This window comes from Ptychodera flava, chromosome 6, assembly GCF_041260155.1.
Source record: "Ptychodera flava strain L36383 chromosome 6, AS_Pfla_20210202, whole genome shotgun sequence".
Lineage (NCBI taxonomy): Eukaryota > Metazoa > Hemichordata > Enteropneusta > Ptychoderidae > Ptychodera > Ptychodera flava.
Window position 1 is genome coordinate 42,029,320 of NC_091933.1, and position 17,226 is coordinate 42,046,545.

General features: G+C 37.8%; 1 protein-coding gene across 2 annotated transcripts; it reads right to left on the minus strand.

Annotated features, from left to right (window-relative positions):
• Positions 1 to 2,087: 2,087 nt before the first annotated feature.
• On the minus strand, positions 2,088 to 10,813 carry LOC139135831 (uncharacterized). 2 transcript variants are annotated; one of them, XM_070703568.1, is made up of 6 exons: positions 9,696 to 10,810; positions 8,611 to 8,782; positions 7,954 to 8,091; positions 5,519 to 5,764; positions 5,125 to 5,237; positions 2,088 to 4,122 (listed from the first exon to the last, which is right to left on the minus strand). In XM_070703568.1, the coding sequence occupies exons 1-6, from the start codon at positions 10,692 to 10,694 to the stop codon at positions 3,886 to 3,888; spliced, it is 1,905 nt and encodes a 634-aa protein (XP_070559669.1). In that variant the 5' UTR covers positions 10,695 to 10,810; the 3' UTR covers positions 2,088 to 3,885. The 2 variants fall into 2 exon arrangements, with proteins under 2 accessions (XP_070559669.1, XP_070559670.1); XM_070703569.1 differs by lacking the exon at positions 7,954 to 8,091 and having other exon boundaries at positions 9,696 to 10,813.
• Positions 10,814 to 17,226: the final 6,413 nt, after the last annotated feature.

The window sequence follows — 17,226 nt, forward strand, 5'->3', positions numbered from 1 at the left end:
ACAAATAAATAAAAATTGTACTTACCGGTACATATACGCATAACGCATAACGAGGTAACTTGTTTACATTATGGTAGGTACCACTAGTTGCATGCACATGCCAAGTTTGTCTCTCAGTCCACCTCTACCTGCTACAAGCTGTGCTTTGTCTGCATCCTATTCAGGCTGGAGGAATGCACGCCATGTAGCTGTGGAAATGCAGCTATCTGTGGCGGGGTAGGTCAACTCCGCCACAGATATCCATCCGTGGATATATATCCGTGGCAGGGTTGACCTTTTGATGACTCACACACACGCACACTATCCCGCCACAGATAGCTGCATTTCCACAGCTACACACCATGGTGCCAGCTGACCTTGGGTATTGAACTTGAAATGAAAGTTGTGAGACCAGGTGATAGAATACATAAACTAGTTTACTTGAAGTTGAGTTTTCAGTCATATAATCATGCATCTGATGCACAAAGTCACTGTATTTATTTCTGTAGTGTATTAATCAATTTCACTAAACTATGCAACTTACACACTCTGGGCACATTATCACTGAGGATGACTGATGTAACTTGTCAGATCATGCACGCTATGTCTTCATAAATTCTTGATCACAAAGGAAAGGGTGTGCAGCTAGTGGCTGAATCGTTCACTTATAAGCAATGCATTTGTTCCCAGAGTTCTCTGCTACTTCTACTTGCACACACAATATCCAGAATATAACCTGTTGGAAGTCTACTTTTTACATCATTATGAAGTCAGTATATTTTACCAGCTATTAAAAACAAATTCCAGTCCAAGGCAAATCAATGTCAATAGGCAAAATTTGTTCACAAGGTCACTTTTCAGTTATGTTTTTGAGTCTCAAGTTCTATTTAAACTGTGTTTCATAGAGTACTTTGACATACAATGAAACCAAGTATAGATTGGTACTTTCCAAACTGCCTAGCAAATATCCCACACTGACAATATACATGACAAACTAATTGTGCCATTAAATTGTTGTGGAATGGTCTTTGAAAGAATACTTTTCTCATTTTGATAAAAATTGAGAGAAATAAAGATTACATTCCACAGTACTTTATCAAAATTTATCGATCAGTAAAGTTCGTATATATTCCTTTATTTCAACATGAAGCCACTCTAAAACAAATTGCAGATTAAGTGAACATAAAAAGCAGCAAGAGATACAAACTAATTTGTTTTCAGCAGAAGGAATGATGCAATGGTTGTCTGAGTCCAAGTGTTGTTATCAAGTGCCATTGTTCATCCTCAAGCACCATTTACCTCATTTTTATGAAAAGAATACCTTTTACATGTAAACTATCACATCTGTGGTACCTGTGTTAAAATTTTAACGATACTTTGTAAAAGTGGGTCATTTTTAGCTTCTATGCAAAACTATTTTTGAAGTAAATCGTTTTTACCATTTATGCAAACGTCTTTTTGTAAATAATGATACAGTGAAACATTTGTAAAACAAGAGAAAATTTCTGATTGAATGAAAAACCATGTGACATGTAATCTTTTGAATGAAAAATTAAAAAGAAAAATCTCTCCTGAATGGAGATATTCATACTAAGTTCACAATTACAACCATGTTGCTGATATTCATTCAATTGTACAGTAGAAAATTACTTTTAGTTTGTCTTTTGTATTGGCATGGTACTGTTCTTTTGTATTGGATGGTACCGTATTTCCAAGGCAAGGCCAGCATACATGTACTAACTTGTCAACTGATATTCTCAAATGGTTTACAAACAGGTACTACACATGTGACTCTATCTTTCAAAATAATCTTGACATGGATACACAGTACATGGAAGCAATTTCTCATACAGATATTGCTGTTATTAATTTCACCACCTGAAATAACAAGTTTGTTGGTGCAAGGGAGTAATTGCAAAGATTTAAAAACATTATAACATGTCCATCAAGTTGTGGCCCGCTGGAATCGGGATCAAATTTGTGATTGTTGTGATGCAGTTTTTGCACAAATGAAGCCTTGTAATTTGTAAGTGGCCTAAGCTCAGAATTCAAAATAAGGGGTAAACAAAATCATATGCATGCATATAAAAATATGAGCATTATACATATAGGTTTTTCAACTGACCCCATGGCCATACTAAGTTTGTAGAAGAGTGGGGTACATTTTATTCCATAGTACATCCAATGAGAGAGCAGTCATTCCCATAACTCACAATGTCAGCTAACAGAGAATTGTCCCCCTTATCTCACTTTCTGGAGAAGAAAATTTTCCTTTGAACAAAAATGTCCAAATTTTACAAAAACTGCTTGATACCATCATGACCGTGCTGACATTTCATCAGTTTATAACTTATTACTTCAGGCAGAGTCAATAGAGTGGTATAAAAATGAATCTTGCGTACTGTAAAAAGTTAACATCATGACTGACAACATGGACTAAGAGTACATTACAATATATATTTTTCCATGAAAAAATAGAGCTCAGGGGTGTTACGAAAAAGTAAATTTAAATTACACATAATTCAAAACTAGATACTTTTCCCATGAAAAATTCATATATTAAATACTTGTTTTAAAATGTTAAGAAACAGTTGACTGTCTGATTGACAATTAAATTTGATTATTGTCAACTGTCGATACAAAGGTTGACAGACTGTGCACAGCAATATTTCATGAATCAACGGTCCTATTTCATTGTACTGTTATGAACACATAGCAAAAACAACATATACATCGCCAAATAAATACTACTGAAATTTCATATTGAACAAAAATATTTTGACAAATTCTGTTGAGTTGTACTTAATTATTTTGCCATAAAAAGAATAAAGCTATCAAGTGTTATGAGAAGACCACATATTAAAACAGTTTCATAAATATAGGACAACTAGTGCATCTCACTGTATGTACTGTATGTCAATCAATAATGGTTGAAAATCATATTTTTGTCAATCAAATTTGAAGGTCCATTAAGCATATACGTCGTAGTTGAAAATTCATTTTGTTTAGGCAGTGTTGAAATTCTCAAACATTATCAAAAAGATTACTGAAAAAGTAGAGAGTACAAAGGTGCTCTAACTTCTTGAAGTTCTTCTTGCAATGCATTGACAAATACATGCAGAGTTCAGTTCTAGGTCACAGACCTGTATAATCCAGGTCAAGATTAGACTGGTTTGGTAATGAGTGAAAAGTTGTCCAGAAAAGAATACTGGTTTGTTTTTATATCTGAACAGAAACACAAGTTGGTACTACTTCACTGTGCAAAAAACAAATGTTGTGATGTGATAAATAGCCAGAAATATGAGTCAATCATCTGTTGTATCATTTTCAGTAGACAGCTTTACGCTGTATATTGCCTTGTAATAGGCATATAACTGGCCTGAAAAACAGATATCTTCAACACGACAATGTAAATTTTGCCTTTATATATCACAGGTAGCGCACAAACTACAGATAAATTGATTCAGAGTTGAACTCCTTTCCAACACTGATGCTTCGTTCAAAGTCCTACAAAGTTATTGACAGTTATGTTATGGACTTTGTGATTTAATACAAGACTGCAGTCCCACCATATTTTCTCAAGTAGCATGTTTGTGAACCAATGAATTGCAAAACAGGGTTGGAAAAGATTACATCATTGATCTTGATGAACAAATGGGGAGACGGTGATATTTAGTCCTCTCCTTACAATTTTTTGTCCCAAAACTGACGGATGATCATTTTTAGAGTAATGCTAAAGTTGATATTAAAATTATTATGTTACATTCAAAATAATTGTTTTAATACAACACAAGACTATTCAGCTATACAATTTAATTGTTAATTGCACAATTTATGAAATTCTGTTACAGTTGTGTCATGAAAAATGCATATTTGCAGAAAAAGGAAACAGTGTAAAGCTATCTCTCAATCTTCATCAGATGAAAAAAAGTCTGGCCGCTCCTTGCGGGTTACAACATTGGGCACTTTGTTCAACCTTCTGATACGATTGTTCAATTCCACTGCCTGTTTGACCATTTCTTGAACTGCCGGACTCTGAAACGTAGCTGATGGAGTGTTTCTGCTGGGACTGCTTCTGGTTGATGAAGCGGGAGTGTTTGTGCGACTTCGCTGTCGCAAGTTGTACCTACTTGTGTTGAGGTCCTGTGAACGTGTGGTGGGAGAGTGAAGTAAGGGTTTAGTGAAGGAAGAATGGGAGGAACAATATGACATGAGACATGTATCAATTTTGAATCAAGGGAATAAATTTGTGAATTGGACGGCGGCAGTGAATGAAGGCTCTGCCTTGGTATGGCACCTTATTCAGTAAAATTACATTGCAGCAATGAGCCGTATCAAACCGACTGTTTGGATCAAACTTGGCCAACACCTTCATGCCTTCGTGTCTATGGCCCAGTGCAAGAGGGGCGTATCTCCTATCATACACCCCTCTTGCACTGGGCTATCGATGTGAACACCAATATTTCACAACCTATGGCATTAATATGACAGGAATACAACACATGACACTGTTTTCCAAGGAGGATTATAAGCTGGAAATGTTGTTTGAATGCTGTTGTGCAGCAGATGTATTGACCGTTGGAACAAATGGTGCATCCCAAAATTTCAGAGAAACCTGTATTTTCTGGAACACATGGCATAGCTTCTTAATTTGGCTCTTCGAAGTGTGAAAAATGAGAATATTACTAGTCAATGGATTTGTGATTCTATTTCTAAAGAAATTTATAAAACTAACTCTGGAATTACACTATCCAATATCTCACAGGAGTGTATTTTTTCACTCGTTTCCATGCTCCTTTTAAATTAATAATAATTTAAAAGGATCATACTTTTATGTTGAAAGGTGAGCTGCGCCCTCTACAGCCTTGACATATTCTGTAAATAACTTTTACACTGATGCATTGCAACAAATGCAGCAAATTGCAAAATCAATATGCAAATTGAATTTGTGGGACATAAAATCCATGAAACTGCACAGACTTCCCAAGCAGCATTGATCCCCAGTCACAACAAAGCAGCAGAGATGACAACTACGGCAACAGTTCCAAAATACATGACCTTTCTAAGAACTTCCCACCATACTTTACACAGAAACTACCCATATAATGACAGAGTAAGAGTGCAAATTCTATGACAATATCTCACCTGCTCGGGTGTCAATGGGATAGATTTTCGATTCTTTTTTCCTTTGGGACGACCACGTGGTCGTCTTTCTGCAGGAGCTTGTTCACTGGCATTACCTATATCAGTAATGAGACCTATAAATCAAAATAAAAAATTAATAATGAACTTTATATGTAACAATGAAAAAAGGGCAAAATTTGCAAAGCAGGAGTCAAAGTCATACAGTGTTTCAAGTATTTCATTCCAGTCGCCTGACACTTTCCATTCCCTCGGCCGGCCGTCGACAGGTCCACACCACTGAAATTGGTTCAGGTCAAACCATTGTGATGTAAAAGGGTTTATACCAGCATTAAACGGGCTTATTCAATTTTTATCTAAACATTACAGAAAAAAGGAACATCACAAATGTACGTACTAGTTTCTACAATTCTGGTCCTCACGGAACTTCTTTTAAAAGATGAATTACTACTGACATCATGTACAGCATGGGTTCTACTTCTGGTGCCGAGTTCCTCTTGCAATGGTTCTGCAATTTTTTCAAGTTTAGGTGCCTTTTTCCCAGGCGAGGGTTTTCCTCCGGCAGCCACGGTGACAAAGCTGGTATCAGAATCACTGCCTGCACTGAACTCATCACCTTGAGTGATGGCTGGTAATTTGTCCTCTGTGTATGAAACATTGAAAGTGTTATGTTTGGAAAGTGGTGAACATATGGAAGGGGTTGTTACAAAGATAATCAAAAAAACAGATTTAGCGAAGACTTGAAATCCAAGCTTATCTGATAAAATATAAAACACCAGTTTAAGACATTCAATAGTTCATATTCTTATGCCTTTAATAGTAATGTAGAGGGTGGACAAAGATGAATGCGTATGAAATATTTCAATGATAGAAATACACAGTCTATCTTTAAAATACTAATAAAAGTTATTTGTGTTAAAGAACATGAATTATGATGGGAACGTGAACTTGAAGAGAACTGCTCTTCCTATGACCTCAGAATATTCCATTTGAAAACATCTAGTTCCACCATGGTCCAGGACAGTGGTTCCACATTATATTACCATGCCCTGCCTGTCGCATTTTGATTGGTCGAGCTGAACCACATGACTGACCACAAATACACAGTAATGGTTTGTTTACATGCCCCTGAATATGAATAATAAGTTAACAACTCAAAGTATCATAACTTTACAGCTCAAACGTAAATCATAATCAATCACAAAATAAAATGGAGCACTTGTAGGTCAAGTTGAGATACTTTTTTCTGAAAACATCTCCGGATTTGCCAATTTTTACAGCGCGCGTGACAGTGCATCACGTATTGCTCAGTTTCTGGAGCCCAGTTATCGTTCGCTCCTGAAATTTTTCGGAAATTTTGACGGTTTTCTTTGGTACGCTGATAATAATGGAAATAACAGACTCCGCTCTGACCATTAACGTTTATTTGTGGGCACGGGCTCGAGGAAAGCCAAAATAACGGGCTCGGCAAGCCTCACCCGTTAATTTTTGGCTTTCCTCTTGCCCTTGCCCAGAAAATAAACGTTAACGGTCAGCGCGTCGCCCGTTATTTCTATATTATTATACATGTGCATCAATGGTTACCTATGAAATGGTAAAACTTTTTGGTCTCTTCACAAGACAACTCAAGAGGAAGCTTTTAACATTTTTTCTGTCAGGTTTATCTCTTCCCAATCTGATAAGTCAGTAAAAGCAGGATTGAGCCAAAACCTATATGTGTCTTCACATAGTTTAATATATCATGTTCACTCAGTAAAAATCAGGTCTACAGTAATCTATATTTTCAGCCACCTTCAAATGTTCGAGTTTTTGTTGAAATGTAACATAATGGACCATCGATAATAAAAGTTGACGCACAAGAAATGTAATTCCTTCGTTTTACTAGAAACCCCTTCCCTCTCCCCTCAAAACTAAAGTTCTTATGCAAAATCCATTTCGTATTATGATGCCGTTTCTGACAAACCTACATGCACCTCTCTGATCCGCACACCACGAAAAAACACCAGAAGTGCACATTAATTATTAAACCTACACTTTACGTACTATTTCACCTTTTAAGACACAGAATATTTTCATGTATTTCGCAAGTAGGAAAATGTTTCACATACATGTTTCACGTTGAAAAAGCATACAAGTTTTTATTTCACATTTATGCCTTTTCGTTGCTTTTTTTGTATCAGTATTTTATGGTCATCTGTTCTAGATGAACACGAAGGTCGTATTGTGTTCAAAATGTCAAAATGTTCAGAATGTCGGTTGACCGCACCAAAAAGTGTATCAATTTCTATTCAAAAACAAAATTGCAACAGTGTTTCTTTTGTAATTCATATTTGAACTCTTTTTTCACCCTACAATCCTGCAGTAAATTCAGCTCCGCATTTTTCCCACAAGCATAAGTGGTCATGGTTTAGAAAACAATAGATGAAAATCCTTATGCGATTTTGACGCCTTCAAAACGAAATGAGCTTTTATCCCCTCCCCCATAAAAAAAAGAATTACGTTTGTCTTACGTCAGCTTTTATTATTGATGGCCCATAAGGGACATGTTATGCCTCACTAGTTGTAATTAAAGGTATACTGTCACCTGTTCCAATTTTGCCACAGTTACCATGGAAAGAGAAAATCTAACCAATCACAGATTTTAAGCGGGTGGCCACTTTTTAAAAACAGTGCCCTCACATGGGCATTTTGAATACCAAGGAACGCCCCTTTGACCATATATGGGCATATATAGATTACAGGTGACTGTATACCTTTAATGACCTGATGGTGTCAAATGAACTTGGCAGGATGAAGGTTTATGTCAGATGCATACAAGCACATGAAGCATACCTGTTTCAAGCGCACTATCGGACATATCACAACCGGCGGGAAGTTGATTAAGAAGCTTGCTCTGTTGCAGCAGGCCGGAAGATATCCCTTCCATGGGGAGCGGCAAGGTGTTACTGGGTAATGGCAAAGAACTGTGACCTTGCAAGGCAACAAGCAAAGCAATGAAATGAAATCATGCAAGCAATGAAATCAACAAGCTCAACAAGTCTTGGCAGTTGCACTTGTGTGAGTGCATGCTGAATCTGCAAGCTTTCCCCACATAATGCATCCCATATCACAATGCATCTTATCTCATATTGCAAAAGGCTTAGGCAGGTAAATTGCTCAGATATTTTGCTGTCAATATAGATTTGCAAAATCGACTCCAAAACAGCCATACCCTGTTGCCACCCTTTGAATAGTAATGTTGTCATAAAACTATGCAAACACCAGGAAAAACTTATCCATAAAGAGGATACTGTATAAGAATAATTCATCTGATTTGAAAGTGCTATCAATGTATTTGTGAATCTAACATGTACATTTCTATGATGCTCCAGACTTGTATATCTTGGCAAAGTACCTTGCTGTGGTCTTAAACTATTTGAAATCCTTTCCTCATCCTTTCATTCCTCTGTATTCTTCTTATTCCAAGAACATTCTTATGCTTTAACTTACTTATTGATAGTAGGAAGTTTTTCAGTTCTGAATTCTGCCTCCTGATGTCATGTAGCAAGCTATTGTTGATCTTGGCAAAGTCTTTGTATCTGATTGCTGTAACAACAAGTACCAATAAAGCCAATCCACAGAATATCTGTCTGGAAAGCCACATCCGGCTATACACTAGATCCTCATAAGAAAAATAATGATATGATTTTACTGTCAGTTTACATGCACATTACTTACTGATCTGCACAAGGTCCTTGTGATCTGCACAAAACCTTTGTCATAAAATTCCTACACATAGATAATCCCAGTTTTCAATAATTATTCAGTCATATGACACTTGGCTGACAAGCATATGACTATGAAAGTCTGAAGGTACAGAAATGGTCAGCAAAGGTTAATAAGGTTGACCTGAACTAGCCTTAGAATGACATGGTTGACATTTCACAATCTCCACTCTGACTCTAACACCTTAAAGACATGATTTTCAGTTTGCATTTCTCTATAGTGGAGGCATCATGGGCCAGTGGCTAGAGCAGGACTCACGATCAAAGGATGGTGAGTTCGAGCCCCGGCATGGCTGTGGTGTTGTGTCCTTGGGCAAGGCACTTTATTCCTCATTGCTTCTCCCCACCCAGGAGTGATGGGTACCTGGTAGGACAGAGGTTGTTATGTGTGCGTTTAGCTCTGCTGCGCTTATTGGCTGCACATGTGAGCTGTTGTCTGCTCCCCAGAGAGTTGAGTGGTATCATGTTAGGTCCAGTGACCAGGGGTAATAATAATTGTAAAGCGCCTTGATCACATCTACTTGTGGATATGTGCGCTATATAAGAACCAAATATTATTATTATTTATTATAGTGCTGTTTGCAGTTACAACTTACTAAATATAGCTGCATTATAATGTATGTGACATTTAGTTAATTTTCTTTTGTAAAAAACGTGTTATAAATAAATTATTATTATTATTAAGAAACTAAATGACAAATAATTTAAAAAGTGTATTCAATCTTGCTGCAAACACCTATTAAATCATCAGTGGTCGTTAGGAAATTTGGTAACAGGTTCATGGGATGTGCTAGTATCCTCAGGACTTACTGAATCATCTGTGGACCGTGCTATCACTCTTTCCAACAATATGTTGATGAATAGCACCAGAAACATCCAGATTCTTGCCCCACTGGTCCTTGCCGTAGATGTTAGTAGGTAGGTAATGAGTGCACCCAGTGCATAAAACAGCAGTGAATAAAATCCAGTGAATTCTACCATTACTAGTTTTTGCAATGCTGCAACCTTCTCAAAGGCTTCAGAAAACAAAAGCTTGTGCTCTTGTGCTGTAGCCTTCATTTCTGAAAATTCGGCCTGGACTTCTGCCATCTGACTGTTCATGAACTCTTGCAAGCGTTTTTCATTTTCCAGTATTTCCTCTTGGTTTTTAAGGGATGCATTTTGTCGCTCTATCATCTTTTCTTGCATTTTCCCTGCTTCCTCCAATCGCTCAGCGACATCTTCAGAGCTATCCACAAGTCTGGAAACAGTCAGTTCTGTTTTCTCTTGCCATATTTGGTTTTGCAAGAAGAAGCAAATGTTTTGCGTGTGCGTGTAGAATTCCGTGTACGCAATATACGCCCTTTCCGAAATACCGGTCACACAATCTGAAAATCTTTGCTCGTATGTGCATTCATAGTTTTCGTCAATGCCCATTTTTTGTAAGTGGCAATTTGTAAATGCAAGCGCCAGCCGACTTTGTTCATCTTCAGTCAGTCTGCGGCAACCGTCCTGAATGCGAGTGAGTGCGTTTGTCCAACATTTTCCATACCTTTGGTTTTTGCTGTATTCTTGTAGAGTCAATAATTGGGTTCTTCCACCGTCATATTTGCTCTGGTCGTCTGCTGACATTTCAAACTTAGGTCTAAAGCCGCCACTGGACGACGACGGAATCTCTTCATTGCATCCACTTCCGGGTACGTGTAGCAAAGTCACAGCTCCGATCAGCGTTATAAATGAAATAATCTTTCGAGATGAAAGCATTTTGCCAATATCTATCAGTTCACCTAAATCTGTCCGATTTATAATAGTCCTTTTAGAAAACTGCATGGTATTTCAGCACATCCCGTAAAAGGGCAAATTTGTACGGATTCGTATTGTTACCTCAACTGGGTTTCAAACCAGTTGCTGAACGATGCATGTTCGTGCGCATTGCTCAGTATGTATTCGCCAATCTCTGTAGGGCGTTGTAGGAAAGTACTACGAAACAAATATACGTACAGGAAGGCGCGGACATATGAACATCCGCGAATCCTGAGGGGGCCTCCAAGTGACCCGTCAGTCTTCAGTTTGAACACAGGGAACTATGACTGAATAATGGTAAACAAGTAAATAAAAATAGAAATATAAAACAATGGAAAAACGGTAAAAAAAATAGATAGAATAAACATAAACAAACTAGTAAAAAATAAATAATAAACAAGCAAACAAACAAACGGCTGCAAGGTGAATCTTGTCAGTTTCATGAGCGTCTCTCAAATGATCTCGCAGTCGTTTTTTCGTTTGCTTGTTATTCTATTGTTTTTGTTTACTTGTTTGTTTTTGTTTATTCTGTCTATTTTTGACCGATTTTTCATATTCATATTTTTTATTTAGTTATTTACTGTCATTCAGTCAGAGCTCCCTGTGGTCTGAGTGATGAACAATTAAACAAAAAGACAGAAAACAAGCAATATGCATGATCAATAGGACAGACATAAAAATAAAAAGACAACAAACAAATATGTATGAATAAAACATACAGATTGACTGACTCCAGGGACTAACTGAAAGATCTATATGTTTTGACAAATGTGGCACATCAATGAACGGTATGTATGGTATGTATGTATGTAATGGTCGCGACGGTCCCTTTTCTCAGTTACAGCAGTTGGGGGGACTAGAGGATTTTTCGAAAAAAATGTTGCTGGTCATTTATAGGAAAATAATAATTTGTCTACCAAGTGGACATGGAAAAAAATTGCTTCAAGGCTGTACAAAAATTGTTTTCATGTACCCTGAGACAGTAGATTATACCTTCAGTAGTTTCTGGAGCTGCCGCCTACGGTGCAGGTGGTTCATTACGCCAAGCTTTCATGATAGATTGGTTGATAATTAAGCTGTTAATTAAGGTAGCGACTCAGTTTCATTGTCACTTATTTTCAATCCTCATTTTCACGAAGAAGACGTGGTACACACCCGACATGTGGTACTTTTTTTATCTGCTCGGTCACCGAAGAGTTCAGAAAATTTGTTAGTTTTTTAAAAACAGTGCGCATACGGCTGTTTTACTCAAAACACGTGTTTTTTAGTTTTTTTACTCAAAAAAGTGTAAGTACAAATCTCCAATCGGCCTTGGTGATCTGTTTACGGCAATCGACGGCTGGGTATACTGGGCAAAAAAACCGTGTCCCGGATTTTTGAATTCGCTTTTGTTTTCGCACATTGCACCTTCAAAGTGTCAACTTGACGTTTTTTGCATAAATTATCGGCCTTTGTTCACGTTTGTCAGGATATCTTCACTTCCAGGCCCTTTATCGGAAATCTGAGACACGGTCTTTCAGATATATTCATTCACTGTCCACAGGTGAAAAATCAGGCTAGTCTGTCCAGGCGCCGCCGACTTATACTTATTTGAATAATGTACGCACTGCCAAAAACGGAACTGAGAAAATCGACGATTTGTGTAAACGACCTATGCGTCACACATTGTGACCAAGAAGTCCGACTCGCGCACTATTTTTTCTGCGAATTTTCTTATACCAGCATTAAGTTGAAATATTTAGAGTCAGTTTTGGGAATTTTGAATATGTTTAGGATTGCAGATCGTGTGAAAATAGAAAGAAATTATACACTAAACTGGCAAATGCTTAGTGCCAGCAGTGGGTGGTATTTACAAAACAAACACAGAGGGGTACTTAGCGATTTAATCCATTTTTGGAACGTTTAACTAGCATATTAACTGTATACTGTTAACTCAACGGTTACAATCTGGTTACCGGTGCTCACAGTCAAGACGAAGACGTCGAAACTTGTGTAAAAAAGTCTATCAGATCGAGACCTGTGTGCTGTCGTCGCGCGATCGCGTCGGGCATTCACTTGTTCTTGACTCAAGTTGTCTACTTCCTGTCTCGCGATCGGCAATTTATGCATGTTCTTTGTGAAAAATGATTGTCAAGTTCATGTTAGTGCCGACACTGTGCGAACGGGACGTCACTTGCTAGTTTTCCTACCTCAAGATGAGACGAACACATGTAACTCTTGACAACATAAAATGTCTGTCGTATTTTCTTAGCTTTTGCACCGCACTGCAAACTTGTCGCCCTTCGTTACGACGGGAGAGATTGACTCGTGTTATTTTTTCAAACTTTATTTATATGTGTTCTTGTACCGATTTTATCAAACTAATAATAATCACGCCGTAGCGTAGAACAGTGCAGGCTGTCATCGACAGCGTGTTCCGAGAGACAGAGTATCGACTAGTCTACACAGCTAGTGGAGTCACTCGACTTGCGCAATACCAGCGCACACATTATTATTTCGGAGATTTTTACTTTTAGTCAAACTTTTGATGACTGACCTCATATAGCAAAAATTGCTAGTTTCAGCACTTCTAGAAGTTGAGCAGGGTTTGTTTTACGTTCAGTGTTGAGGTCCAGCTAGCAGCTGTGGAGTCTGCGGGTAATTGATAAGTTTAGACAACACCGTCGCACACAATAATCATTTGTGAACCCTCGCAATTCACGTTTGACGTAATTTAATTTTGGGTTATATTTAAAGTTCCATTAGCTGTATCTTCTTGCGATTTTTCCGTTAGTTTTGATTGAAATGATCACTGGGTCATGTTGAATAGCCTGTCAAATAACAGAGAATCGCATATTATTCGGAAACATTACGTGCCCTACAACTAAATAACATGTGATTTTACGACGAAAATTTCAATTTTTGTCCGGACAGAAATACAAACTCTGTTGACACGCGGATTGCAACGTAGGCATTTTTCTGCACCTGCGAGAGCCATTTACAGCAATTTCAAAAAATATTCATTACTTATGCCCGGCACTTACGTCGTAGTCCATTGTCCGAGCACGTTGCGTAGCCAGATGTCTGGCAATCCACGACGCAATGTTGTTTTGATCCTGCAATAAACGTGAACTTGTACATCTGGCGTGATCATGGCGTCACCATATCTGCGTTCTCCTCAGCACGCTGAGCATACCAGACGTCAACAAACGAGCTCGGAAGGGCAACACGTTTGAACAAAATTAGCAGTTTTATGTGGCTATAACATCACTAATCATGTTTGTTTCTTCGTAAAACAACATTTTGCAACAAATATGAGCCTCCAACATGGAATTTTCCGAGGTAAAAAATGGTCAAAAGTTACAAATAATGGCCCTTTAAAGAAAGAAAAGGCATGAAATAAAAAAATATTTCCATTTCGTTTCGAAAATTAGCAGATCGGTGAACTTGCTCTTGTGAATCTACATTATGTGTGTATGAACTCCTGCACTGGCTTGGGAACTCCTTGACATAAATGTCACTTGTTGTCGGGTACGGTGTTGTGCAAGGTTTCTCAGCAGACACGAAAAGACTGCACGATAGAAAACTCGAGTTTAAAAATATAAAAGAACACGATACTAACACCAAGCATGTACAGCAAGAGTGATAAAATTATCGCAACTAACAGAAGTTTCATCTCGCTCAGGCTAATTTTTGGACTCGGGTATGCAATCAGCATAGCCTAATATGTTCGAAAAGCAGCGTGTCAAATACTTTCATAGTTGTCTCCGTTATCGTCTGCGTCCTCGGCCAAATCTGACTCTTCACTGCATTCTTGATCGTTATTGCAGGGAGTATGAGCCAAAGTCGGACTGTTTTACATTTAAATCGACCTTTGCGCACGTTGCCGTCTTTTTCAGGTCCGCTTTTGTGGACCTCGCTTGCTTTTTCGACGGTACGGAGCGCGAGCGCCGGCTTTGGTCTGCTCGACGTGTTTGCCGTACCGATACATGCGGAGTTCAAAACGCTGAGCCTAACGTTGAAGCTAGCGCATGCGCACTATACCGCAAAGCCTATACATAATCTCTGCGTGTTTATCAAAGATATCGTGGTCGGTAATCCGCGACCGTTAAGACAAAAGGGAAATAATGGCACGCGGTGTAGCTGATAGTTTTCCATTTTAGTATATTTCAGGAATTTCCCGGTACGATGTGACCCAACACCTTTCCCCAAAAGAAAGACCACGTGTCAGTGGTTCGAAATTTGAAATAAAAAAAAAATTGCTAAAATTGACCTTTGAACCTGAGTCGCATCGTTAATCTGCTGCATAGGATGTATAGCATGAATGAGCAGAAAGCTGAGTATGCATGGATGTGTACTAGCATTCTGTTGACTTGAAAGTTGTTCACAATTGCATTACTGCTAACTTTTTTAAACCAAAAAAGCTAATTGTTCTTCAGGAAAAGGTAAAAAGGGGTAGTTGTCCTTTTGAAAACTTCAATTTCAAGGCGCAGTCTTAACCCTCTGGTTCTTGCATCAGCGGTTGTTAACATTGACTTTTTATGTGATTTTAGTACTTTGTTCTCCTTTGAAATTTGTGCATTAAGTTAGTCAATTTGCTAAGAGATATAAAAACGTGCACCTTTATCGATTTTTATAAACGTTTTATTAAACAGAAAATTTCTTGGAATGATTGGTATCTGAAAACAATATTGTGGAATATTGTGACTCAAACACTGATCATGCAAAAACTGTAATAGTGTTAAATGTCATTTTCAAAGTTTTACCTGGTGCAAAATGAATTGAAACACCTCTCAGATTTCATCATTGTACACATCATTTTCTCAAAATTTTCCACGCAAGAGAGGGGACAAGCCCCCCGGCACTGCCCCTCAGCCTCTCGCATGTTCTCCCCCTGTACTTTCAAATTCTTCCCTGTCAGATATCGTAGTGAAAACCCTGATTGTAATTTACAAAGACTGTGTTTGAATGTTTTTGTTTTAGTTCAAAATTTTTGCTTCCTTTGAATCTAGCTACTGGACGAAAGAAATCGCTACAAGTTTACCCTTGGAAAAAAATTGCTGCAAGGATCGGTGAAAACCCCATTTCCTCCAGCCCACTAAATCAAATGGTCCACACCTTATCTCGACTATTGTGTTTTTTATTTACTTGTTTATTTCTTTGTATATATACAAAGAAATAAACAAGTAAATAAAACTTAACTTTTATTTCCGTCGTCTCTCTACTGTCGTCTGTCCGTTTTTCACTCCGTTTGGCGCCCTTGTGCGAAGACCTCATAGGTGTGGACCATTTAAATATTCGGAGGGGGTTAAGAAAATCGACTCTGGAGCATAATTTTTTTCTCCCTGCCTCACCTGGAACTATTTTTTTCAATGCTTGAATTCTGGCATCTTTTTCACCACCATCCCCCCCTTAAGAGGAGTCTTTTTTTGTGCGCATACGCGCGCTGAACTGCCAATTTTTGCTGTTCTCCTTGTTACCAGTAAGACGCTTTTAATCATATGACATGACGAAAGTTTACAGGGAACTATAGGCAAATAACATCTGCTTCAGAATGCTGAAAAGGTGGAAATAAAATAGAAAAATCATTTACTACAGCAAAATTGCTGATGGAGACAAATAAGAAGTCATAGAGGTTTCAATCTGTGAGAAACCACTGCACTGTCAATGATTAAGTTTGTTCTAGGTAGTAGGCTAAAAGCATGTGGCACAAACCGACTAAGGATTTGAAAGACTGCCAATGCATATAGGTAGTTGAATATTGAGATGGTATAATTAATCCCATCACTTGGGATGGTTCGGAGGAGATGTCCTCTTCCTGAAACAAGTAAATATCTTAATAGGAAAAAATATATTTTTACATAACTTAATGCAAAGAAATAAAACTTACCAAAGAAATCAAAATGCAGCTTCTGCATGATATGTATATGTTACAGAAGTACTTAGGATTTCTAATGTTTCAAAACTTTATGTTGTACATGTTTACATTCAGGGTATGGCTATACATTTTGGAATGCAGCTTGTATTTGGATATTAACATGCAGGTGTATCCTATAACATGCTTTGAAAGAGAATATATCCAGAATGATATTATAAGACACTTTATGTGAGTTTATTTATGGCAAATTCTACCATCCTTGTCAAACCCTTGTCACATTGTAAAGAGCAATTATAATGGACGACTGTGGCATCAGATTATCCAGTGCAGGCTGTGTGGAGAAAGAAGCTGAATTGAGTATTCAAAATATTTTCAGGTGCAGGATGAGAATCTGTAGTTTAAGGACAACAATTGAATAATACTACTTAATGTTTCAAACTGAAACTAGGCACAAGTAAAACAAACCAAAATTTGTGAGTTAAAACAGAAATCAAATCAGTGCATTAATCATATGAAGTGTAATGGATTCAGATTTTATCATAATGTCGTGGCCAAAGGGTACGCCGAAAATGGAAGATGTTATGAAAATACGGTGCCAGAAGGACATGCTGACATTGAAAGATATTATTAAAAAGGTGTGCCAGAAGAGCACGCCGAAAATGGAAGCTGTTATAAAAATGAGGCGCGCCGAAGCTGAAGATC